At 49.1% G+C, this 25,988-nt stretch overlaps 1 protein-coding gene across 1 annotated transcript in view; it reads left to right on the forward strand.

Annotated features, from left to right (window-relative positions):
* CAPN2 (calpain 2) overlaps positions 1-25,988 on the forward strand; it is a 57,444-nt gene that overhangs the window by 14,768 nt on the left and 16,688 nt on the right. The window contains exons 3-9 of the mRNA XM_061160127.1: positions 17,039-17,157; positions 18,120-18,253; positions 19,380-19,548; positions 20,735-20,818; positions 22,277-22,362; positions 23,267-23,341; positions 24,040-24,200. Coding sequence (XP_061016110.1) covers positions 17,039-17,157; positions 18,120-18,253; positions 19,380-19,548; positions 20,735-20,818; positions 22,277-22,362; positions 23,267-23,341; positions 24,040-24,200 — 828 coding nt within the window. The remainder of the gene's footprint in view (positions 1-17,038; positions 17,158-18,119; positions 18,254-19,379; positions 19,549-20,734; positions 20,819-22,276; positions 22,363-23,266; positions 23,342-24,039; positions 24,201-25,988) is intronic.

The following is a 25,988-nucleotide window of genomic DNA, read 5'->3' on the forward strand; positions in this document are numbered from 1 at the left end:
TTGTATCTATTGTTTAGCAACCTGCCCCCCGCCATCAAAGGCTTGAAACAATGGCAATCATTTTCTCATTCTCTCTTGTGGTTCTGAAGGATGACTGGGCTCAGCCAGAGGACTCTCTCAGGGTCTCCCATGGGGTTGGGATGGATGGGGCCAGGGGGCACCTGAAGATCCCTCAGCCACAGGTCGGTGTCTAGGCTGGAGGCTCGTCAGCTGAAGCTCTGGGGTCTCTCTGCCTCCCGTGTGGTGTCTTCCACGGGGGCTTTAAGGAGCTCACCCTCTTACACAAAAGTTGTAGAGAGCCCTAGAAGCCAGGAAGCATCCCTTCTGCCATGCCTGTTCATAGAGACAGACAGAGGCCCACCAGGTTCAAGGGGAGAATGCAGATTCCACCCCCTGGTGGGGATGGGCAAGGTTCCAGAAGAACACGTGCAACCGAAAATATCAAGGCTTCCATTTTTGGAAGATGCCACGGTTCCTCCCGTTTGCATAATGGCCTTGTCCTTCCTTCACCACAGTGGTGGCCCAAGGCTGCTTGGACACAAGCCCATCGTGGTTGGGATGGGTGTGGTCTCCGGGGCTTCCCAATGTGCAGGGTGGAGGGGCACTGAGCTGGCTGGGCTGGTGTTCCCATTTTCTGGACTCCCTTCACCCACCGAGCTTTCCTAGGACACCCCGCCTGGCCCTGAGACCCTCTCTGCTTCCATTGCCAGCTTTATTGTGTGCCTGCGACAGGAAGATCAGTGGACTGGACTTTAGGCAAAAGAAAACAAACAGCAACAACAAAAACCATCACAGTCCTTTCTCTACACCGGACTCTTCTTGTCTCTGCCTCTCCCCACTCCCCCACTTGCCCCCCATCCATCCAGTCCTCTCTGTTCTGTGTCCTTACTTTCTTTCCAGGGCTTCCCTGCTGACTCAGCTGGTAGGGAATCTGCCTGCAATGCAAGGTTCGATCCTTGGGTCCTTCTTCCCTAGCAGGGAGAAGCCCTTTCTGGAAGGTACAAGTGCTATTTTCTTATGCCTGGAGGGTCTGTGCAGAAGAAGAAAGGGTGAAAAGGAACCTCAGTTTAAATTCCCTCAGGGGTCAGTCCAGACTCTGCAGAAGTAATAACCCATGTCCAGCCTCCATCCTCCCCAGCATCCTCACTGCAACTCTGCCCTCCTTTCCACACTCCTGGATGGTGACACACCCCCCCATACCTTTCGGTATCTGCACTGGACCTTGCCTGTCCCTGCAAGTTCTTCCCGCCCCACCTCCACTCCCTCTCAGGACCAGTCTAAGCTCCCCTCCTCGAGCCCCAGCCCCCTACAGCCCATGTGCCCTGTTTGGACTTGAGGCTCGATGTTAATCTCCCCTACCCCCATCTCTTCCACTCTGTCTTCTTTGATTATCATCCCCCTTGCTGTCTGATGAACCCTGGAGAGGAAGCTCTATCCTCTAGACCTGGCTCAGGAGGGACCACGGAAACAGGGAGTTTGAGCCTAGATGGGAGGGAAAAAAGAGGCACATACGCAGGGTCAGTGCAAGGACAGGTGCTCAGAGGCGCCAGTCTGGCCAAGAAGGCAGAGAGGGACCTGGGAGGCTAGCCCTGGGCTTCGGGTTCTGTCTTTTTCTCTGAGACGTCTGTTGCTTCACGGAGCATGTGCTCCACGGAGACAGGGTCCCGGCTCCTTGCAGAGCTGCCGTCCTCCTGGGACCGTCAGCAGGCACCTCTCCCTAGAGTAATAGAGCTGCCCTGGGGCAGGTGAGCCAGCATCTCCCAGATTCTCCTCCGCTCCACATCCCTGTGGTTGGAGGGAAGACAGTGATGGCGGGAGAGAAAGGAGGAGAAAGCGTAACAAATAGCCTGCCCCATTCGGAAAAATTTTCAGCAGCCACAAATACAATCCTCCTCACCGTTCCACTCCCCGCAACAGGCCCCCAGCGGCCTGGCCAGTGCTCAACACTGACCCTCGGGACCGGACACAGAGGCCCGGGGCGTACGGCTCTGGAAATTTACCCACGTGGCTCTGCATGTATTTACCTTTTCAGAAGAGGGCTCTGGAGCTTAAAGGAGCCATTCATGAGGTCTGCCTGGGGATGCTGTGTGCTCAGAGGGTGGGGGTCTGGGTGCGGCCAAGTGTGCGCCGCAGAGGGAAGCCTGTGTGTACATGGTCATGGTCACGGTGAGGCTGCGGAGGAGCCAGGGGAGGGCAGCCTGGCTAGGGACACTTAGACCTTTATCCAGGTACCTGAGTCTGGAAGGGCGCGGCAGCTGTGCTTAACGGCCAAAACCCTGCTCAGACCTCCCTTTTCCAGCAAATTAGAAGGGGAGGGAGGGGGACGTTTGAACTTGCAGGGGATTCCTTGGGGTCCCTTGAGCAAAAGTGGCCAAAGCGATCTCAGCAGGTGCCCGAGGGTGGGCCAGAGAGAAGACATGATGTTGTCATTGAACAAGTGAAAAAAATTAAAGCTAACATGAATACTCATTGGAAGGACTGATGCTGAAGCTGAAACTCTAATACTTTGGCCACCTGATGCGAAGAATCAACTCACTGGAAAAGACCCTGATGCTGGGAAAGATTGAAAGTGGGAGGAGAAGGGGATGACGGAGGATGAGATGGTTGGATGGCATCACCGACTCAATGAACACGAATTTGAGTAAACTCTGGGAGTTGGTGACGGACACGGAGGCCTGGTGTGCTGCAGTCCATGGGGTCGCAAAGAGTTGGACATGACTGAGGACTGAACTGAACTGACGAATCCTCTTCTGCTGTAGGCACAAAGGTAGTAGAAGTTTTGTACGGAAAACGCCTGGGAAAGGCGTGCAAGGAGAGAAAGCGATTATCAAACTGCAGACACAGGAGGAGGCTCCCGGGTTCTGCGAGGGGACAGAGCAGAGAAGAGACCACCAACCAGCCTCAGCCCAGGGGGGCGGTGCTCAGTCCCTGGCCCGGCGCTGGGAGTAGGGAGGGACAGCTGCCACAGTCCCAAGCGAGGCAGGGGTGGGGGTGAAGGTGAGTGGTGGTGGTTGAGTCGATAAGTTGCGTCCAACTCTTGTGACCCCATGGACTGTAGCCCACCAGGTTCCTCTGTCCATGGGATTACCCAGGCAAGAATACTGGAGTGGGTTGCCATTTCCTTCTCTAGGGGGTCTTCCCCACCAAGGGATTGAACCTGAGTCTCCTGCATGGATAGGCATATTCTTTACCGACTGAGCCACAGGGAAATCTCTCTGTCTTTCTGGGATTTTGAGTGAATGCATTTGGATCTATACCCTCATCAGTGCTCATCCTTCACCTTTATTTACACCTCCTCCCCTCCCCGCTTACTTCGGATGAGTTGGCAGGGGCTCACAATGATGAGACAGGCCCCACGTGCACTAGTAGCCTCAGTCCTTCCCCTCTTGCCCCCTCCTCCTCCCCAGCCTGGGAGGCTCCCCTCCCTCCTCACTCCCACCTTCCTGCACCCCCCCATCCTGAGCTGTCACCCTATCCGAAACAGGGCAGCCCACTGTGGCCAATGTTTGGTGCATAACGCATCCTCAGTCAAGACTTCACCTCTCCCAGGCCTCAGGTTTCTCCTCTATAATGTTAGAAGATTAAAAACAGCCAACACCTAGAGACAGTGTTCTAAATGCTTATTTTCTTGCATTTAATTCTCCACTCCTTGAGGCAGTTTCCTATTATGAAGCCCATTTATACATGAGAAAACAGGCACAGAGATGCCCCCAGTCAGAGGCAGGATTTGAACTGTGTCAGCTCTAGTGTTTTTTAACTTTTGGGGTATGAAGTGGGGGTGAAACCCGACTCCTCCCTAGAAAATGCATGTGTTTGCATACAGGCAAAATGTGCACACTCTGTTTCTGGGTTACAGATCTCTGAAACCCATCCGAGAACCCTAGTTTCCCTTTTCCATCTGATCCTAACAACCCTTTGAGGGTATGTGTGTCTTTTCACTTTACAGCTGAGAAAACATGGGCCCAGAGGAATTAAGAAAGGTGTCCGAGATCACACAGTCTTAAGTGGCGGGGTCAGGATTTATATCCAGATCTGCCCTCCCAGCTCTATCCAGGGGGTCTTTCCCTTCTGGTTTGGGGGTTGCCTGGGGGGACTGTGGGCGCCTTTGGAGCCCCTTCCCTGTGTCTGGTGGCTGGGGCTCTTCTAACCTCCTGGGTGGGCGAACCGTCAACCCACATGACTTGGGCCTCAGCCTGGGTACTGCCAGCCCGAGGTTCTCCTCCTGCAGGCCAGTGCTCCCAGACGGCAGGCACCCTGCCTATGGGTTTGTGCACCGCCTTTTAGCTGCAGAGCAGGCCCCTAGGACATCACGGAGCCAACTTGTAGAGGAAGTTTTGCTGGAAGGACAATCCCTAGGGCCCGGGTCGGAGGGGAAAACCCGGCCAAAGGGGACTGACAGGGCAGCCAAGAGCCAGCCTCTGAGGAGCCCCAAGAGGGTGGAGTTTGCACAGAGGCTTCCTGGTGCTGGAGGCAAAAAGGGGTGTGGGAAGGTGAGAGAATGGGGTGCAAGGCAAGATGAGGAGCCAGTGAGGCAGTTCTTTCAGGAAACAGGCATGAACAGCCTCCAGCAAGACACGTGTATTATAGGGATCCAGAGGTCCCCACTGGGCAGGGCAGTGCCGCCTACATCTAAAATCAAGGGGCAAGTCTGGCTTGAGGCCCTGGATCCCCTCCTCTGGGTGATTTCCTTTCCATCCTGTTTTCCACTTGCCCCCGACCCCCGCCAGCCTGCTCCAGAATACCGCCTCTCTCAATCCCCCACAGACCTGCGCTCAGTCATTTTCACGTGAGGGCATTTGAATCCACGGTTCCCTTTCCCAGGGGCACTTGCATTCTATGTCCCCTGTCCATGCGGGGTGAGGACTGTCCCTGCCCGGGAATCAAGTCTGGATGTGGTGCCGGTGTTGGGAGGAAGGGCCGGCGAGCCCCTGGTGGGCCAGGCAGGAGGCTGTTGGGCACCAGGTGGGCTTTAACGGAAAATCTCCCAGGCCCCCTCCCCAGCCTTGCAGGCCTGGACTGGCCGAGTGTCTCCCAGGACTGAATGGAGGAGCCGAAGCTGAGCTGGGTGTGCGGGGAGCCTGGATGTCGGGATAGCCGGTCTGTCCAGCCTGCGACCAGGCTTCGCTGTGGTCTGGGAACCTCTGGGCAGGACCCTGTCTGCTGCCTCAGGGATGGCCTTGGCCAGGAGCCGCCTGCTGAAAGGAGATGTCACCGGCAGCCCGGGCAGTCAGGGACCTGTAGTGACCCAGCTCTGACACTTGTCCCTGCTTGTGTTCGGGGCTCAGGACAGACCAAGGCAGGTATCAGCCTCCCAGGATGAGAAAGGCAGAGGAGAGGTGGTGAGTCAGAATGTGTTGGTATTGAGATATACCTCGCCTCATTCCTCAGAAATAATCAGTTCTAAAGTATGTGTGCATGAGTTCAGTTGTGTCCAACTCTTGACCCCATGGCCTGTAGCCGGCCAGGCTCCTCTGTCCATGGGATTCTCTAGGCAAGAATACTGGAGTGGGTTGCCATTTCCTCCTCCAGGAGATCTTTCCTGACCCAGGGGTCAAACCCAAATCTCCTGCATTGCAGGCAGGTACTTTACCCCTGAGTCATCCAGGCCGTGCTTTGGGGAGGTCACCATGTATAATTATTGAAAGACTCTGAATGTCTCCACACTTGACCTAGTTAGCTTTGCATTTCCGAAACTTATCTGACCACAGAGCACATTTCTGAAGGAACATCTATTAACCTGAGGAACTAGTTTCTACAGAACACACTTTGGAGGACACGGGAATAAGTGGCTTGAGTGACTGTTTGTTCTTATTGACTGTGCTATGCTTAGTCGCTCAGTCATGTCTGACTCTTTGCAACCCCATGGACTGCAGCCTGCCAGGCTCCTCTGTCTATAGGGATTCTCTAGGCAAGAAGACTGGAGTGGGTTGCCATGCCCTCCTCCAGGGTTAGCAATTATTATAGAAGACTTCTGCCAAAAATAATTTTCATTTAGAGTAATTGATATTAAGCTACTTTTTTGGTTCACTACAAGTATTAGCCTAACCAATTGAGGGCAATAAACTAGAGTTCATGGTAATAAAACCACAATCTAAGCTTATAGAAGAACACGTTACTCTTCTATATAATCATCCCAAAATAACTTCAGATTGTGAAGATATGAATTAGAAAAGGGAGGCCAGTAGAGTGTCCCTCACTTTTTCTCTTTTTCTGTTTCCTCTTTTTGTTGTTGTTGTTTTGTATTTGCTTTGTTTCACATAGCACATCTTGGAGATCATTCTGTATTAACAGGGAGCATCTTCATTCCTTTTTATGGCTGGATAGACTATCATTGGAGAAGGATGATAGTTTGTTTCACCTCTCCTCTGTGGATGGATATTTACCTTGTTTCAGACTTTTCTGTTGCAGCAAGCGCGGCCCTAGATAAACTTGTACATACATCATTTCTCATGTGAGAATGTCTGTAGGGAGATGACTACATATGGAATTACTGGAGTACATTGACAATAGCCTCAAACTGCCTTTGTCAGGACTGAGGGTGTACATCCCCCCACAACCTCTCCAGATCATCCCGCTTTGACCTTGGCAATCCCAAGGGTGAAAATGGTATCTCAGTGTAGTTTTACTTTATGTTTCTTCTATGATGAGTGAGGGTAAGTGCCTTTTAATATGTTTAAGAGCCATTAATTTTTCCTTTTCCCATTGACTCTGTTGATGTCATTGCCCATTTTTCTATTGAGCTTTCATTTTTTTCTCGTTAAATACTGAGAAGATTTATACATAACTTTTGGTCTGGGATCTGAGTAACAGATACTTTTCCCTGTTATTTTTTAGTTTGACTTTGCTTATTGTGATTTGTTTACCATGTAGTTTTTTTTTCTTTTTTTTTTTTTTTACTTTAATGTAGTTAAGTTTATCATTTAAAAATTTTATGGCTTTTAAAATCCATTAGCAGCAACCTTACTCAGCAGACTAATTTAAAAGCTGTTGTGGGCTTTCCCCGGTGGCTCAGTGGTAAAGACGCCACCTGCCCGTGCAGGAGACACGGGTTCCTTCCCTGATCTGGGAAGATCTCACATGCCTCGGAACAACTAAGTCCGCACGCCACAATTACCGAGCCCACGAGCAGCACCTGCTGAAGTGAGCTTGCCTTAGAGCCTGTCCTCTGCAACAGGACAGGCCCCCACAATGAGCGGCCTGCACACCACAGCCACAGAGGGGCCCCCACGTGTCGGAACTTCAGAAAAGTCTGCACACAACGGCAAAGACCTAGCAGGGCCAAAATAAATAAATAAACACTGTTTAACACTGTACTGTCCACAAGAAATAAAAAGAACCAGAGAATACTTCTCAAAAGATTTTGTGACTTCTAGGTTGTCATTTGATGATATCTCCACTCCAAGGTTATAAAAGATTTTTCCCATTATCTTACAGAATATATGGATTTATAAAAATATTACAGTGCTATCATAGTGTGAATATGTATTAAAACATAACAGTATATTATATAAATACATAAAGAATAAATATGTCAATAATACAAATGGCTAGATTTATCATATTGTGAATGTATTAAAACATAACAGTATATCACATAAATACATAAGCAAAAATATGTAGATAATACAAATGGCTAGATTTATAATATTTACATATAAAGTATAAAAATATAAAGTGTACAATTAAGATATACAATGTTATATTTATATATAAATGTTATTCCATTTAGAATTTATTCCCATGACAAGATGAGCTATAATTTGATTTTTTTTCTAGATGGGTACTCAGTTGTTCCAATTTCATTTGTGAATAGTTTATCTTTACTAGTTTGGAACTATTTCTGGACTTTCTATTTAGTGCCATTTATGTATCTCTGTATGTTCATACACAAGTTCTGTACTATTTTATTTATTATGTGTGTGTTTTAATATCTAATAGATATTTAGATTTTTTGCTGGCTAGGCTTCATGCTTTTTTTTTCCCAGTAAATTTTAGAATAAGCTGTGTTCCAATTTTTAAAAAATCCTCTTGCTATTTTTATTGGGATTGCATTAGATTTATAGACTGACTTAACAGGAAGTAGCCAATTTATGATGATGAATTTTTCTAACCAAGAATGTGGGCCACAGTTTAAATGGAGTAAGTGATTGTCTATGCCTCTCCAGGCAGGATGATGCCCTTGGAGTTAATTCTAAGGGTGAACAGCTGGTAGAGGACAGATCACACTAGTCAGAGAAGCTTTGAACACTGTTGGACATAAACAGCCTGGCTGGAAGCCTCTGCAATTGAATGAGGAGGCATAATGGCACCCGACTCCAGTACTCTTGCCTGGAAAATCCCATGGACAGAGGAGTCTGGTAGGCTGCAGTCCACGGGGTCGAGAAGAGTTGGACATGACTGAGCGACTTCATTTTCACTTTTCACTTTTATGCATTGGAGAAGGAAATGGCAACCCACTCCAGTGTTCTTGCCTAGAGAATCCCAGGGATGGGGTCGCACAGAGTCGGACACAACTGAAGTGACTTAGCAACCATCTCTCCCAGGATTCCTAGATGGCACTAGTGGTAAAGAACCTGCCTACCAGAAAGAAAAACACCAATACAGTATATTAACACATATATATGGAATTTAGAAAGATGGTAATGATGACCCTATATGCGAGACAGCAAAAGAGACACAGATGTAAAGAACAGACTTTTGGACTCTGGGGGAGAAGGCGAGGGTGGAATGATTTAAGAGAATAGCATTGAAACATGTATATTATCATATGTGCAATAGATCGCCAGTCCAGGTTCAATGCATGAGACAAGGTGCACGGAGCTGATGCACTAGCATGATCCTGAGGGATGGGATGGGGAGGGAGGTGGGAGGGAGGTTCAGGATGGGGAACACATGTACACCCATGGCTGATTCATGTGAATGTATAGCAAAAACTGCCACAATATTGTAAAGTAATTAGCCTCCAATTAAAATTAAAAAATTATTAAAAAAAAAAAAAGAACCTGCCTGCCAATACAGGAGTTGCAAGAGACATGGGTTTGATCCCTGCGTCAGGAAGATCCCCTGGAGAAGGAAATGGCAACCCACTCCAGTACTCTTGCCTAGAAAATTCCATGGGCAGAGGAGCCCGGCGGGCTATACTCCATGGGGTCACAAAGAGTCACTCATGACAGCCATTTTCACTTTCAGAGTCTCTTATAGACATATAATTTAAATGTCTATAGAAGTACACACCAGATCTTTCTTTTTCAAGCCCCATCCATGTGGCAACATTCCAGGAGAGGCCTTGGTCACTGGCAGGCATCCTCTCAAACCAGTTAGAACCACAGGAGGGCTGGAGCCTCAGAGGTCAGTGGGTCATCAGGCCTGGCCTGTACCAGCCAGCCTGGTTTTACCCAGACCCCAACGTGGCCGACCCAAACAGGCTGTGCCAGGAGGAGACTCCAGTGACTCCTCTCCACCCTGCTCACCTCTGCAGGAGCAGGTCACCATGGGGTTACCCAGAGCAGATGGGTATTTTTAAACCATTGTAGGGTGGGTAGATTCTGACCTTGGTAGGGGGAACCCTCAGCCAGGAGGGGTGGCGCTGAGTGAGGCTGCAGCTGATGAGGGTGTAGAACAGGTTTCCATGTGGGGAGAAAACCCTCAGGCAGGGGTGGCCATCCAGGTGCAGCGAGCAGGAAACTAGGAAGAAAAAACATTGTGCAGCCCAAATGCTGAACCTTAATGGAGTCACCTCTCAAGGACAAAGGCCCCCGGGACCACGTCCTGTGAACTAAGTGAATTAGAAATTGACACCTATTTGCCAAGGAGACTGTTCCAATTATGCATTAAAAGTGTGTGCTTTGCTCAGACCTGACAGCCATTCATTAGCTGGGACCTTGGGGTGAGCCACCCAGTCCCCTTACAAAAGGTGGTAATAGTACCCACCTATATCAAATGGTTTTGTTTTGGTTTTTAGGTTTTTATTTTTTGTTTTTAATTTTTTTTAGCTCCATTGGGTCTTCCTTGCTGTGTGAGGGTTTTCTCTAGTTGTGCTGTGCGGGCTTCTCCTTGTGGTGGGTTCTCCTGTTGCAGAGAATGGACTCTAGAGTGAAAACTTCAGCAGTTGTGACTGGGCTTAACTGCCTCGTGGCATGTAGGATCTTCCTGGACCAGGGATCAAATCCATGTCCCCCACACTGGCAGGCAGATTCTTAACCACTGGACCAACAGGAAAGTCCCTCTCAAATTGCTTTGTGGCAACTTCATGATACTTTCAAGTAAAAAAAAAAAAAAGCCACACAACCTTAAAGTTGTGAGTTATGTTTTATTCAGGGATGTTACTGAGGACTGTAGTCTGGGAGACAACCTCTCGGCTAGCTCTGAGGAATCATTCCAAAGACATAAGGTAGGAGCAGGATATATAGGGGGTTTCCTGAAAAACAAAAACAAAACATGGATTTGAACATTAAAATATTATTGCTAATCATAAAAAACAGACTCTCAAGTTAATGATTTCTGTGCTTTTCCATGTATGAGAAGATGCAAGAGTCTGGGTTTATTGAAGTTACTCCTTAGATATGCATCTTAACTGTCTAGGACCAGTGTCCCAGTTTTCTCCATCCCGAATTTCCCTCAGGGTTCACTGTCGGGGCTGCTGCAGTGGCTGATGGTTTGACGGCAACAACATTCTTTGTTTACTGATGTGACGGGTGATACTTTTTTTGCTCACAGTACATGTAAAGCATTTTAGCACAGGGCCTGGCACATAGCAAGTCTTCATGAATGTAAACTGCTATAACCATTGTTTTCAGATTTTGTTACTGAAAAAGCTTATATGAACAGATATTAAATAAACTTTAAAAACAGGTTTTGATGAGGGCCATTCTAATGAGGTGGATGAACCTAGAACCTGTTATACAGAGTGAAGTGAGTCAGAAAGAGAAAGATAAATACCGTATTCTAACACATATATATGGAATCTAGAAAAATGGTATTGAAGAATTTATTTACAGGGCAACAGTGAAGAAACAGACAGAGAATAGACTTATGGACATGGGGAGAGGGGAGGAGTGGGTGAGATGTATGGAAAGAGTAACATGGAAACTTATATTACCATATGTAAAATAGAAAGCCAAAGGGAATTTGCTGTATGGCAAAAAAAAAAAAAGGTTTTGTAAGGGAGCTTCCCAACTTTGTTAAAAATATTTTGCTGCATGTGGTAAGGGACAGAGTTAAGAAATCAGAAGTATAAAATAATATTAAAGTATACTATTATAAAATAGGATTTCAAATGTTTCTACCTTATTAGAAATAAGGCTTAGAGCCATATATGTGTGTATATATGAAAAACTTTGACCATAAAATGCATCTAACTCTTGTTTACACTTGCTTATGCTGTGATCTTAGTGCTAGGGGCTTGGATGTGCAATGACAGACCATCTTCCTGTTGCCTTAGGGAACTGCATTGCATTGACTAGGTGACATGTTTTAATATTTCTGAGCCAAGTATTTGGGATATTAACATGCAATATAGCATTTCAGGAAGCGGCTGCTTGCTACCCCTTAGTTTTGGGGTTTTTTAAAGATGTTTTTGATATGGACCATCTTTAGAGTCTTTATTGAATTCATTACAATATTGTTTCTGTTTTATGTTTTGGCTTTTTGGCCGCAAGGCATGTGGGATCTTATCTCCCCAATCAGGGATTGGACCCACACCTGTTGCATTGGAAGGCAAAGTTTCAACCATTGGACTGCCTGGGAAGCCCCTACCACTTAGTTTTAAATTTGAATTGCAGCTGGATTTTCCTAGTGGGTTCTTTCCCTAGTTATAAGAGTCAGATGCTCTTAACCAAAGGAAGTCTTTTGCAAGGTATGTTTTTTAAACAAAACCCAGGGTGTGGATTCAGACGATTTGCTTGTAAGACCTGTCATTTGGGTAGAACACAGACTTCTTGAGCTTCATCCAAAAAAGGTGATTAGTAATACTGTAAGGACGACCATTTCAAAGGATATCTGTAAGGATCAGGTAAAATGTAAACCATGATTTTGTAAATTTAAAAATATCACACAAAATATTAGCTACTTGTTATTTCTCTCATTTCTTTTGGCGGAACCAAAAGAATCCCAACTCTGGTCCCTGCTCTGCCCTTTCCAGGACCTGCAACCTCAAGCAAGTAACTTAATCTCTTAAAGTATTTTAAATCTCTAAACTGCCTCTTGGACAGTTTTGTCACCTAGGAAACATTCTAGAATTACAAATCCTATAATTTATAATCAGAGGAAACAAGTTAGACTGGAATAGGAAAGGATCAAAAAAGCAATCCTCTCTGAAGGGCCAGGGGAGATGAGGTCTTACTCCTCCCGGAGTGACCAGGAAAAACGTTCTAGGACATGAAAGACGAAAACAGGGAGCCATGAGGCATGGCCACTGATTCCTGGGATGTGGCAACAGCATCCAGGTCTGGTGGTGAGCAGTAATCTGAGAGAGGGGTGTGGCCAGCACTGACCTAGATGGATGACCCACAGAAAGGGAAAAAGGAAAAATAAAAAAGGAAATGGTACCACTACCTAAATCCAGTCCTTCGTGCATTCATTCACTGTCCCCTGAGTAGTAGCATAGTCAGCTGTGATCTCCAGCGCTAAAAAGCAACTGAATGGTCCTGCAGACACACACCGGTGTGATATATGCACAAGGTAAAGGCCATCTCCCCGTTGGTACTGAGGGAAACAGAACCAGGAGGGCATTCAGATGGCCCCTCCAGAGTCAGACAGATAGGGAAGCTCTTCTGAGGATGCTCAGGGATTTTATGGTGGATCCACAGGAACCATGGGAATAACTGGTTTCAGGACAAATGCCACTGAAATTCCTACACTTGGGCCCATGTTATCCACAAGGCTGTCTGCGTGCATGTGTTGAGAGACCCAAATCCTTTTCAAAGATTCCTAGAAAATCTCAAATAAACTCAAGAAAGATAAGAATCACAGGCTGTGAAGTAATTAGCCTCCAACTAATAATATAAAAAAAAAAAGAAAGTGAGGCACCCACCCATTAATGAACAGAGACAACTTAAGGCAACATATACCCATGTGACAAATTGGAGTCATAAAAATTGAAAGATTTTTAAAATCTTTCTGAATTAAGTTAGCTTTTAGCAGTATATGAATGCAGTATGTATGTGTATGTATAAAGGTAGTGAAAATCAATAGTGTTTGAATAACATTGTACCAAATGCCAATGAGCGATATGCTTTAAAATGGCTAATTTTAAGTTATGTGAATTCTACCTTGATAAGTAACCTGCATTTATTGCATGCATAAATAATAAATACTGTAATTTTTTGGCTTGTTTATTAGATGTTGAATGAATAGAAAATCAGTCATTACCATCAGATAAATTTTAGGATGTAGAGAAATTATTTTCACTGAATTCAACAATGAGCTGTCTCTGTAGCCAAATATAACCAAAGATAATATTTTAGTGACATGTTGCTCATTACAGTAATATGAAGTGTTTAATTTTTATGGACCAATATATTAAGTAAATTAAAGTCATATAAATGCATAAGCAGAAGTTTTAATGAGGGAAATCTTCAAAATAGCACAATGTCTTAAGAATCATATATTTAAACATCCATTTACTTAATACAACCAGGGTCAATTGTAGATAAGTAAATCTACAGTTTATTTTCCCACTTTTCATATGGTAGTTCATTAGCAATACAAGCTGAACTAATTATATCTAAATGTTATTCTGAATTTGGACTACAGAGATTTAAGGTTGTAAAGCAAACATTAAAATGATTTTACAAATGACTGTACATGGAAAAGATTTTAGCTACCTTCTCAGTAAAGTGGACTAATACAAGTTTAGTCTGTAAAAGTAAATATTCTTTTAAAAATTGTTGAGTTTCTTTTTTAATCTGTTTACATAAATTCTGTCAGCAGATATTTATGATTTAATTGAAGTCAGTTTTTTTTTTCAGCATGTTTATGTAAAAACACAATTTTTCAACTGTATCTTGGAAACAGAAAATACAAAAATATTTGTTACATAATAATTCGACATCATTAAAATCTAATAAGAGACTGGCAAACAAAAAAAAAGAAAAAAAAAGAATCACAGGCATCTCTAGGTTCTCAAAGGACTAGAGTCAGGAGAAGGCCTGGCTTGGAGGAGGGGGAATAGATTGAAAAGGAGGATCTCTTAACTCTGAACAGCTGACACTTGGTGACATCATCCTCTAGGAACGATAATATGATAAAGCCTGAGAGAAGGGTGGGTTCTCAGAAATGGCTGAATGTTGTTTTAATGACAATCTTGTTCCTATCTGGCAGCATATGGAATCAGGCCAGGAAAGCTCCTTTATGTAGAGTTCCATCCCTACCAATCAGGGGCTCCTTCCCATGGCCAGCAGTAAAACCTCTCAATGCCAAGTTTTTCTGCAAGATCCTATTCTAAGTGTGTCAAAGAGTCTCTAGTTTGGTTTATATAAAGATCTGCTGCTGCTGCTGCTGCTGCTGCTGCCGCTGCTGCTGCTAAGTTACTTCAGTCGTGTCCGACTCTGTGCGACCCCATAGACGGCAGCCCACCAGGCTCCCCCGTCCGTCCCTGGGATTCTCCAGGCAAGAACACTGGAGTGGGCTGCCATTTCCTTCTCTAATGCATGAAAGTGAAAAATGAAAGTGAAGTCGCTCAGTCATGTCCGACTCTTAGCGACCCCATGGACTGCAGCCTATCAGGCTCCTCCGTCCATGGGCTTTTCCAGGCAAGAGTACTGGAGTGGGGTGCCATTGCCTTCTCCGATATAAAGATCTAGTTGACGCAAAAGTTGTCCTCTGAGATCTGACGAACATACCTTCTAAACTCTTCTTTGTATGTGTCACAGTTGGCAGTGCATTTACCCTCCTAAGCCTTGTTATCCTCAGCTTTAACATGGAGATGGTAGCAGCACCATCACAGAGCTTCTGTGGGAAATGAATGAGATGATGAACCTGCATCTCTTAGAACAGTGACTGGCACACAGGACGGCCTCATAAGTAATGGCTAGTGTCCATGTACCCCTTGCAGTCAAGTGACAGGAACTTGTAGCCCTGGCTAATGGGTAAGGAAATAGGGACATGATCAGTTTAGGTAATAGAAGTCCAAATAGATACAGCTTCAGGTACAGTTTGATCCAGGGAACTATCCAGTGATACCACCAGGGCCTGCTTTCTCTCTCCACCTTTCAGCCCCTCTTCCTTTGAGTTGGCTGCAAGATGGCTTCGGCAGCAGTAGACCACACATCATTGTAGAGCCAGTGAAGTAGAAGAAGGAACCTGTCTGCTCTCCCCCAAGCCCCAGGAGAAGTCTCCTCATATCTCCCTGGCTCTGGCTGGGTTCCAGCACCTTCCCCGAGCCAACCACTGAAGCCAGGGAATGTGCTGCCTATTTGCTAGACACCCACCTGCCTCCCACCTGGGGGCAGGGTCCATGCCTCCCAAACCTCACAGGCAGGGAGGAGGCAGGGAGGCTTGCTTCTCAGAGGGTCATCGGTGGTGCCAGAAGGGGAGCGATGGCCACTGAATGGGAAACTAAGGAGAACCCACTGCACCCGCCCAACCGGAGGAGCAAAGTGACTTAACTTCATTTGGTTACTGATTGACTGATGAGGGAGGGGTGGACCCCCTCGTTCCACAGGGTTGTCATGAGCACACAGAGGCCTCCGAGCTACCCATATAGCATCATTGCTAAGTGTGAGCAGGACAGTCCAGTTCAAGAACTACCAGGACACCAAATGGTCTGCAGAAATCAGAGATCATGGTGAACTTCAGTGGCAGTTTTAATGTGTGTGTGTGTGTGTGTGTGTGTGTGTGTGTGTGTGCGTGTGCACACACACACATGTGCTAGGCTGTGTCCAACTCTTTGCAACCCCATGGGCTATAGGCCGCCAGGCTACCCTGTGCCTGGGATTTTCCAGGCAAGAATACTGGAGTGGGTTGCCATTTCCTCCTCCAGGGGATCTTCCTGACCCAGGGATTGAACCTATGTTCAAACCCTGCATTGGCAGACAGATTCTTTACCACTAGTGCCACATGGAAGCCCATGACACTTTTAATAGATCTGCCAGTTAATAAAAAGAAACCCAGTCATGGAAATCAAACTCATCTGAGGCTATTTCCTATTATTGTCATGCGAAAATGTAGGAAAGTGCACATTCCTTAAGAAGGGAGTAAACTTCCTCAACCTTGCCCCAGAGCCTCCATCAGTCAGAACTTTTGTCTTGTGGAAAATATGACCCCTCCCCGCCACCAGCTTGCTTCTGACCACGTGAAATGAGTGCGCGCTTTACACATGTGCTCTCGTTACACCTCGTGAATTACCCACGTATCAGAGAGGAGGGCATTGAGACCAAGGCCAAGCTGCCAGACCAGCCACCCATCTGGCTGTCCCCATCCTTACTCCCCAGGCATGGTGCCCACACCCCCTGCAGAGGGCTTCATACGTCCTTGTCCATCCTCAGAGAGACAGCCCAGCCCAAGGTGCCTTCTCAGACTCAGGCTCTTATGTTTGCATCCGTTGGGCCAGCTGCTGGCCTCTCCTCCCTTGCCTCTACATTCTTTTCCCAGGAGAAGGGGCATGATATTCGATCCCTTTCCATCCATCACGATGTTTTCTTCCTGTCACTCAATCTCACCTTTAAAGCCTGTGTTCCCGGCAGCCTCTTCTGCCAGGCTGGCCTCCTCACTGCACCCATGCTCACTGCTGAGTGCCTCCAGCGGACCAAGCGCGGAGCCAGCCGTGAGGACACAGTCTAGCCATCCCAGGGTCTACGTCTTTCAGGGAGTGAATTCTCCCATCTCCACCCAACTGCTATCACAACAAAAACATCTCTCCCTCAGCAGTCCCCTCAAAGCATCACCCCAGCCTTCCTCCATACCCCTCACATGAGGGCCAGCTGGATCATCTGGGCCAGGTTGGCCTTAGGCTTCCCACACCAGAGGTGGTGACAAGCTGTTTAATATCCTCTCGGCACCGAGACCCCTCTGATGAGAGTTCCTTGTGCCGTGTTCACAGGTGACTGCTGGCTGCTGGCCGCCATTGCCTCCCTCACTTTGAATGAAGAAATCCTGGCTCGAGTCGTCCCCCTGGACCAGAGCTTCCAGGAGAACTATGCGGGGATCTTCCACTTCCAGGTAACTTCATAGTTGGCAAAAGCTTCTCAGCAGGTCCTGGCTGTTGTTCAGCTGCTCAGTCATGTCTGACTCTTTGCAACCCCATGGACTGCAGCACCCCAGGCTTCCTTGGCCTTCACTGCCTCCCAAGTTTGCTGAAACTCGTGTCCATTGAACCGGTGATGCCATCCAACCATCTCATTCCCTTTTCCTCCTGCCTTCAATCTTTTCTAGCATCAGGGTCTTTTCCAGTGAGTCGGCTCTTTGCATCAGGTGGCCAAAGTATTGGAGCTTCAGCTTCAGCATCAGTCCTTCCAATGAATATTCAGGGTTGATTTCCTTTAGGATTGACTGGATTGATCTCCTTGCAGTCCAAGGGACTCTTAAGAGTCTTCTCCAATACCGCAGTTCAAACAGGTCCTGGGGGCCAGGATCATGTCCTGGGTACTAGGAGCAAGTGTGGAGGTTAGGAATGGATCCTGGGGACCAGAAGCAGATGCTAGAGGCCGAGAACAATACTCTTCTACGAAGGACACTGAGAAATAGCAGGAAGCTCCCTGGCCTGCCACCGACCTGGGACCCTGAAAGGACAACGATGGCGCGGAGGGGGCTCCCAAGTGTTTTAAAATAGTGTGTTATTTAGGATCTGAGACAAAATGTTAAAGTACAGCTCACTGTCCTCCTTGTATGCTGGTAAATGAGAAATGGTATTTTTTAAAATACAAAGTGCAGGGCAGAGGGCGGGAGGGGAGGGTGTGGCCTCAGAGGGAGGTGTGTCCTTGGTTTCTCAGTGAGGATGTACCTGCAGGAAGAGGGCTGGAGGGAGCACCTCTTCCCAGGATGGGCTCATGGAGCCTACGCCCAGGGGCCCAGGCCGGGAGGAGCCAAGTGCAGCTGAGGCTCTCGGGGTGGGGAGGACCCCCAGGCTGCCACCTGCCACCGGCTCCTTCTCCAGGCCACCCCTCTCCCTCCCTGCCCCGCAGTTCTGGCAGTACGGCGAGTGGGTGGAGGTGGTGGTGGACGACAGGCTGCCCACCAAGGACGGGGAGCTGCTCTTCGTGCACTCGGCTGAGTGCAGCGAGTTCTGGAGCGCGCTGCTGGAGAAGGCCTACGCCAAGTAAGTGCCCGCGCCCTGCCCCCGCCAGCCTGCCCCCAGCTGCCCTGCGTTCTGGAAAAGACAGAAACTATTCAAGGATGATTTAAACAAAAAAAGTCCTATACTACGGAAGGACTACTCTGGACAAAATGTGGGCTCGAAATTCGAGGAGATAATGCACATGGCTATTGCCATTTTTCACCAGATGCACAGGAGTACGTCACGGTACTGATCGTGCTGGCCTGGAGGAGTTCTACTTCCTTGGCAGGTCATGTTACATTTTTGTCAGCTAAATGCAGCAGAGATTTTTTTGCCAAATGGGCAAAACGATCCATTGCAGAGATATGAAAATTATGGAAATTGGCCCAGAATACATAACACACTGATTAGAAATGGTTTTCCCCAGCCCTCTGGGGAGCTGCATCCCCCACAGGCTGCCTTTTCCAGTGCTCAGCACTGCCTGTTCTCAGCAGGAACCCACCCCTCACCCCCATCCCTCCATCCCCCTCCAGAGTGTGCCTGGTCATGGCCCTGCTGCCTGGGCTCCCTCTGGGAAAATGAACAGCTCTCAGGCATGAGGAGGATTTCTGTTCCTTCCAGCCCCTGCCAGGGAGGAGGGCCAGGAGTCAGACACCAGCTGTGAGAAGCTGGGGCCTGAAAAGCTGCTAAGTCTACACGCAAACAGTAGAGTTAGGGAAGCCACAGGGCACCAACGTGGCGACCAGGGCACCATCAGGAGCGACCAGCACCTCCTAAGACAGCGCCGAGGATGCTCAGGGAAGCTGCTTTCATTACTGAACTGCTGTCCTCTTTAAAGCTATAACTGCCAAATAGCCCATTTAGCGGACCCCTTTCCTGCCAGGATGCAGAGAGAATCAATACAGGAGGTTGGCCAGATAAACATCGAGGTCCTTCCAGCTCTAAGGTTCTGTGAGACTTTTCCAAAAGCTGCATAAAGTACCAGGCAGTGGTAACCACAGGGACAGTCACCTGCCCTCAGGGGCACCCCAAGCTAGAGACAAACCAAGGAGAGGCTGGGCAGAGGGTCCCTGGAGCATCCAACAAGAGACCTGAGTGGGGGAGGGGGACACTTTGAGAAGCGGAAGTTTCAACTCCGGTGGTCACAGTGTCTCTCCCCTTCCCACAGGATCAACGGGTGTTATGAAGCACTTTCTGGGGGTGCCACCAGCGAGGGCTTCGAGGACTTCACTGGAGGCATCACCGAGTGTTATGAGTTGAGGAAGGCCCCTCCCAACCTGTTCAGGATCATCCAGAAGGCTCTGGAGAAAGGCTCTCTCCTGGGCTGCTCCATCGATGTAAGTCCAAGCCTCCCTCCCCAGCCGCATCCCAATCTGCTCTAGTGGAAGTGAGCCTCCAACAGAGACCGAAGAGACCCACTGCCCTTACTCCCCGCACGACTAGCCCATCCTTTGTCCACCGTATTATACATCACCTGGAGCCCCTGGGTGGCTAGGCAACAGTCAGGCTGGCTGGGGGTACAACTAGTGCCCAAATGGTGACTCCAGCCTCCAGCCGTTCTCTCTCCAGCCCATGTACAACCCTCAGCCTCCTGTGACTCACCACCCAGACCACAGCTTCCGTGAAAGTCCCCTGCCCTCTGCTGGGCCCAAGGGCAGCACCACCCCATTCACCTTCGGCCCACCCGCAGGACCTGTGCCCAGAGCCCAGCAGCCTCCCCCCAACTGCTACAGGGTTAGCAGACATGTAGAAAGACTTTAGGAAGCACAGGGAGGAACATCCCCTCCTGCTATCCTTGCTGGCACACCTCGCCAGAGGAAGGGAGGTGGGTGTGACATCCTGTCCCCAAGGAGCCGCCAGGCTTTGCCTGTGCCCAGCGGCCGAGTCCTGTCCTAAGCAGGAGGAGCTGGCTGCTCTGGGGTCAGGCATAAGAAGCCTGACTCTGGGGGATCCAAGTCTCAGTGCGACTCTAGGCAGGGATTTGCAGACCTTCTCTGCAGACCGTGTCCAAGCATAGACCCTTTCTACTAGCAGCCCTTCCCGTTGACTCAAACGAAAATAACCACCTCCATCACAACAGATGGGGAATGGGATCCCTGGGGAAGTTTTAATAGACAGACGCCAGTTCTGAAGTCAGGCAGAAACGGAGGACTGCCCTCCTGTAAACGCGCAGCGGGGCGGGGCAGGGCGATCCGCGCGGTTTCCGGAGACCCAGCGCGTTTGAGCCGCCCAGGTGTGTGTCCTGAGGGCACGGCGTGCCCTTTTCCTGCGGGGATTTGTGACTGCGCGGGGCACCCACACGAGTGCAAGTGCGGCGTCCCCACCACCACCCCGCCCGCCCCCGAGGGCTGCTTGCAGCCTCTCCTCTGGTTGTAAATAACGGCGGGAGGGCTCTGGGCGGGAGCGCGCCGGCTCTCTCAGCCACCGCCCAGGCCCCCAGCCCTGCGGTAGGACCCGAGCGAGGGAGGGAAGGAGGGAGAAGGCGGGATGCGGAGGCCGGGCTGATTTCTCCCGCGTTTGCAGATCACCAGCGCTGCGGACTCGGAGGCCGTCACGTTCCAGAAGCTGGTGAAGGGGCACGCGTACTCGGTGACCGGCGCCGAGGAGGTAACGCCCGGCAGGCATTCCTGGGGATCTTGCCCTCCCTCACCCGATGGCAGAACCACAGTTTTGCCTGCTTGCCGAGGGTGGGGCCCCGCGTTCCCGGGCCTTTCCCAGCAGCCCCGCGTTGCTGAAGTTCAGGGCTCGCGACGGGCGGCCCTCCCCAGCGCCTGCCGGCCGCGCGCTGCCCTCTGCTGGCCGCGAGGGGGGCCAGCCGCCCTGCCACCAAGTTCCAGAATTTCCTCCCTCCTCCGGACCAGCTAAAGATAACACGACACTGCATCAAGTGTCGTGTTCCAGCCTCTTTCAAGTGCTTTCGCGTTTGATCTCACAAAAGCATCGGTGCCCCAGTTAGTGTTCACATCTGACTCTGCCCCTTGCACGCTGTGTGGCCTGGGCAGGTGTTTAAACTCTCTTCTACTCCCCAGTTTCCTCAAAGTTGAATTAGAAACAATAGTACAGTGATACCTGTTGTAAGGTTGTTGAGGTGAATCAAACGAGTTAATATTTGTAAAGCTCTCAGACTGCCTGAGGAGTTGTGTGTAAACAAATCGGTCTCCTTGACTTTGCTGTTATTATCATTACTATAAATGTTGTTAAATAGCCATCTTCTAATCACTGAATGAAGACTAGATCCCAGGTCGTCTGACACACCCAGTGTGGTTTTTTGTTTTTAACCTTGAATCTTTGTTTTATCCAACTCCCCACATCTTTGTATTTTGAAAAATTTCAAGTCTACAGAAAAGCTGAAAGACTCATACAGTAAACATTCAAATGCTATTTCCCTGGATTCAACATTGGTTAAGATTTTCCACATCTGTTTCATCGCTTAGTGTGTACTTTCTTTCTGAGCCAGTGGAAGGAAATTGCAAACGTCACAACACTTCACTCGCTCCTGACACTTCAGTATTTATCTCCTGTCCGTAGGGACACTGTCTTACATAATCCCAGTATTGTTTTCATGCTGAAGAAATAAACAACAACTCAATAATGTGATGCAATAAGTAGTCCATATAAACATTTCCCCAATTGCTCCAAAATGTCTTTTATAGCCCCCTCAATGCCCCCAGTTCAAGGTTAAGTCAAGATCCATGTACCGCATTTGCTTGTCGTCACCAGTGTTCATTTGACGGAGCTCCTGCGATAAAAGTACATCCTATTATAGTCAGCTGAACGGATGTTCAAAGGTGACGTCCCAGTGCAGAGCCCAGAACAAGGGCATTTGTGCCTCAGGCTCACAACAGAGGTTGAAGAGCCCTGATCCTCTGAGGGCTAGATCCCGGGAGCTGCCACAAGCTGAGCAGCCCCAAGGGTCTAGGGTCAAACCCTTCCCCCTTTTGTGATCCCCCTTGTAACATGGCTCCCATCCCTGGCTCATGGAGAAAGGGGCTTTGGGCCGGGGAACCTCCAGGCCTGGCTTGAACTCAGCATCTCCCTCCTCTCCTTCACCCACCCGTCCTTCAGGTGGAAAGCAGAGGAAGCCTGCAGAAGCTGATCCGCATCCGGAATCCCTGGGGAGAGGTGGAGTGGACCGGGAAGTGGAGCGACAAGTGAGGAGGGTGGTGGGGGTCTGGGTGGGGGGCGTCTGTCCAGGAAGCTCTGGGAGGGGAGCTGAGTAGAGAGCGCACGGCGGCTGTGCGAGAATAAAAGCCCCCAGAGCACAGGGCTCCCCCAACCCCGAGTGGGACCCATGGGGCTGGTGGCCTCTCAGGACTCTTTATCAGAACGCTCCAGCCACCTGGCTGCCTTTACAAGGCCCAAGCTCCCGGGATGCTCATCCTTTCATCAGCTCATGGTTCACCCCTTCCCTGGCTCAGAGTCACTGCTATTGGATCTTCAGGGAAAAGACACACCTTTCCTCCTCCAAGCACTCATTCTATCCCAAGGATGTAAACGTTGTGCCAATAGAAGTCCTTCTGTTGATGGCCTGTTCAACCTTTAACTCTGGGGTGAAATCTCCCATGAGCCCCTCTCCTGGTCCTCCTCTGTTCCTATCTCCCCATCCTCCTCCACAGCCCAGCACCTACAGTTCCACCTTTTCCCTGGCTGATTCCCAGGCAGCCTCTGCTGTAGCAGAAAGACACCCACCAGGGCCTGCAGGTCAGCTGCAGAGGCCAAGATGAGCACCCCTCCCCCCTCCATTGGATTTCCAGTCACCCCTTAAAAGAGCTGCCAAGCCCTTCTCAGTTTGGGTCCCTGATGCTACTTCATGTCTATCCAATGGGCTGTGTTCATTTTTTGGAATCTTCCTTGCCACTGTCTTCCAGGATAAGGTATCCTCTCACCCTGCTGCCCTGCACCTCTCAGCCACCTGGGTGTCACTTCCCTTCCTTACCGGGGTCTGGGCCCTCGGATGAGAGAGCGTGTCCCTGGTCCTCAAATTTGGAGCAACTTGGGGAGAAGTCATTGCTCCACACTAGTTTCTAATGTCTCTCCCATCACTTGGTTTTCCAGCTGCCCAAACTGGAACACGATTGACCCGGAGGTGAGGGAAACGCTGACCAGACGGCATGAGGATGGGGAATTCTGGTAATATTCTTACACTTTAAGAAAAAAGGTGACTGATCTTTACTAGAAATTGAGTGAGATTATTGTGTGGAGGGCACAGGAGCATGGGATCAGGGTTTTGTTGTTTTAAATTCACTGTAAGACCTTGAACAAAAAATTTCGGAACCTCTTCAATTTATCCATCTCAACAATCGAGTTTCAAAGCTGAGCAGCTTAGCAGAGAAGGCTAAGAATTCCTGCAGGAGTGTTCAGGTCCCAAGAGAAAAGAAGGGAAAGATGGACTTCGCTCCTAACAAGTTCCTAGAGAAGCTTCCCAAGGCCTCAAGAAACAGGACCCTGGGACAACACGGATGGGCCCGAGCATCTGTGTCTGTGCTTCTCTGAGACCAGCCACATCTGTACAGTCCTGGCATCTTACCAACTGAGCGTCCATATTTTGTCTCATTTGATACTCATGTCTCATTTGATACCCCTGTTTTCTACAGATGAGAGTTCTGAGTTTCAGAGAGACTTAGGTAACTTGTTCAAGATTACCAGTTAGGAGGTGGCAACACCAGGACTGGAACCCGCACCTTCTGATGGCTGACCTAGTGGCCATGTGGCCCTGACATGCTGTCCCCTGGCTGCCCTAACTGCATCCTAGTCTGGACTTGGGTGGAAGGACCAGGCTCGCCAGTGCATCCTCTGGTAACCTGGGTCACGCGTCCTTGCTTTTGCAGGATGTCTTTCAGCGACTTCCTGAGACACTATTCCCGCCTGGAAATCTGCAACCTAACCCCTGACACACTCACCTGTGACACCTATAAGAGGTGGAAACTCACCAAGATGGATGGGAACTGGAGGCGGGGCTCCACTGCGGGCGGCTGCAGGAACTACCCGAGTGAGCCCCCCCAACCTTACCCTGGGGTGCTGCACCCCATCCTGGCTGCTCCTACCACTGGGACCCTCTCTTCTTCCTGAATCTCTATCTCAACACCCTCTCGGTCTCCTCAGCCCCTTCCCTTCAGCACTCACGTTTCTACCTGCCTGGGCAGAACCCAAGACATGCTGAGTCTGTGGTTCCTCTCCAGGCCCTATATTCCCTGATGCCGTGACCTCACACTGAGGTAGCACTAACCCCCCTTCATGCTCATGGGCTACTTTATCCACCCAAAGCCCAAGCAGCTTAGCCCAGCAGAGGTTCTCACCCACTGGGTCTCTGCACATCCAGGGCCTGATTGTTGCCTGGCAACCCTTTTGTGCCCAATTCACTCAGCCAATGTTGATGGGGCCCTGCTCAGAGGAGGTGGGGGTAGGGGGTAGGGTGAGGATTCCCCTACTGGTTCATCTTTTGTCGATTCCCTTGACTCTTCTGCCTCGATGACTCAGTCCTCCTCTGCCCTCTCACCCTCAGAAACTGTCTCATCATGATGACATCTGCCGATTGTGGAATATACATTGGGTGCTAGTCTTCACAGCAGACTTCTGGGGCAGGCACTTTATTATCATCTCCATCTTTAAGATGAGGGGACTGAGGCTTGGTAAAGTTAAATGACTTGCCCAAGGCCACACAGCCTTGACTGTGCCTGGGGTTAAGAACCCAAGCAGTCTGGCTGTAGAGTCAGCCTTTAAGCACTGCAGTGGCAAGGCATGGTCATATATGGATTCTCTGTTACAGATGAGGAAACTGAGGTGCTGAGTGGCATGCTTGGGCCACAGAACAAGTAGTCAGACTGGGACTAGCTGGTGCCTGTAGCTCTTTAGCAAGCAAGTTCCAGAGGTCCTAGGAGACTGTCCTCTGCCTCAGACAAGACTATCTTCTACCCCTTATTTCAAGGGTTGGTAAACTCTCTCTTGAGGAACAGATAGTTGATACCTGGCTCTGTGGTCCACCCAGTCTCTATGGCAACTATCAACTGTTCCTATAGCCCAAAGGCAGCCATACTTAAATGAATGGATGTGGCTGTGTTCTAATAAAACTTAATTTGTAAAAACAGGCATCCAGCAGCTTATAGAGCCATAGTTTGCCAAGCCCTATATTAGATGATTGGAGAAGGCAAAGGCAACCCACTCCAATATTCTTGCCTGGAGAATCCCATGGACAGAGGAGCCTGGCGACCTACAGTCTATGGGATCGCAAAGAGTCAGACATGACTGAGTGACTAACACATACTAGCTGATGCCTTTATTTCCAGAATCCAAGTATTATCCTGTCAAGGAAGGGGAGGTGATCACCTTAATTATCCTTAAAATGAATGAATCTCAGCTCCTTCCAGCACCATGGGAGTGGGCAAGGGCACAGGCCCAGGAGGACAGGGACACAGAACAAGAGGCTGAGATTGTGCACTGGATGTTCCTGGCCCTTAGTTCATTGAGGGGGCTGCAGAGCTGGTCCCCAAGTCTCCCTAGCCATGCCGTCCAAGCCATCTCTGACCCCCGAGTTAGAGCCTGGTGAGGGGAGGATAAAGTAGGGGATGTCGCAGCTGAGCCAAAGGAGAACTGGGCCTCAGCTCTGACCACCCTGTTCCGGGGTAAGAAATGCACCGCACCCCCTCACACACACCCCTCCCCAAGCCCAGCCAGCTTGAGGAAAAGCAAGAGAGAACTGCAAAGGGGAGTATCTAATTTAGGTTCCTGTGAGGTTCAGACAAGCCCCCAGCCCTCTGCTGCTTCGTGGCCCATTTCTGCC

Source organism: Dama dama, chromosome 14 (assembly GCF_033118175.1).
Source record: "Dama dama isolate Ldn47 chromosome 14, ASM3311817v1, whole genome shotgun sequence".
Taxonomy (NCBI): Eukaryota; Metazoa; Chordata; class Mammalia; order Artiodactyla; family Cervidae; genus Dama; species Dama dama.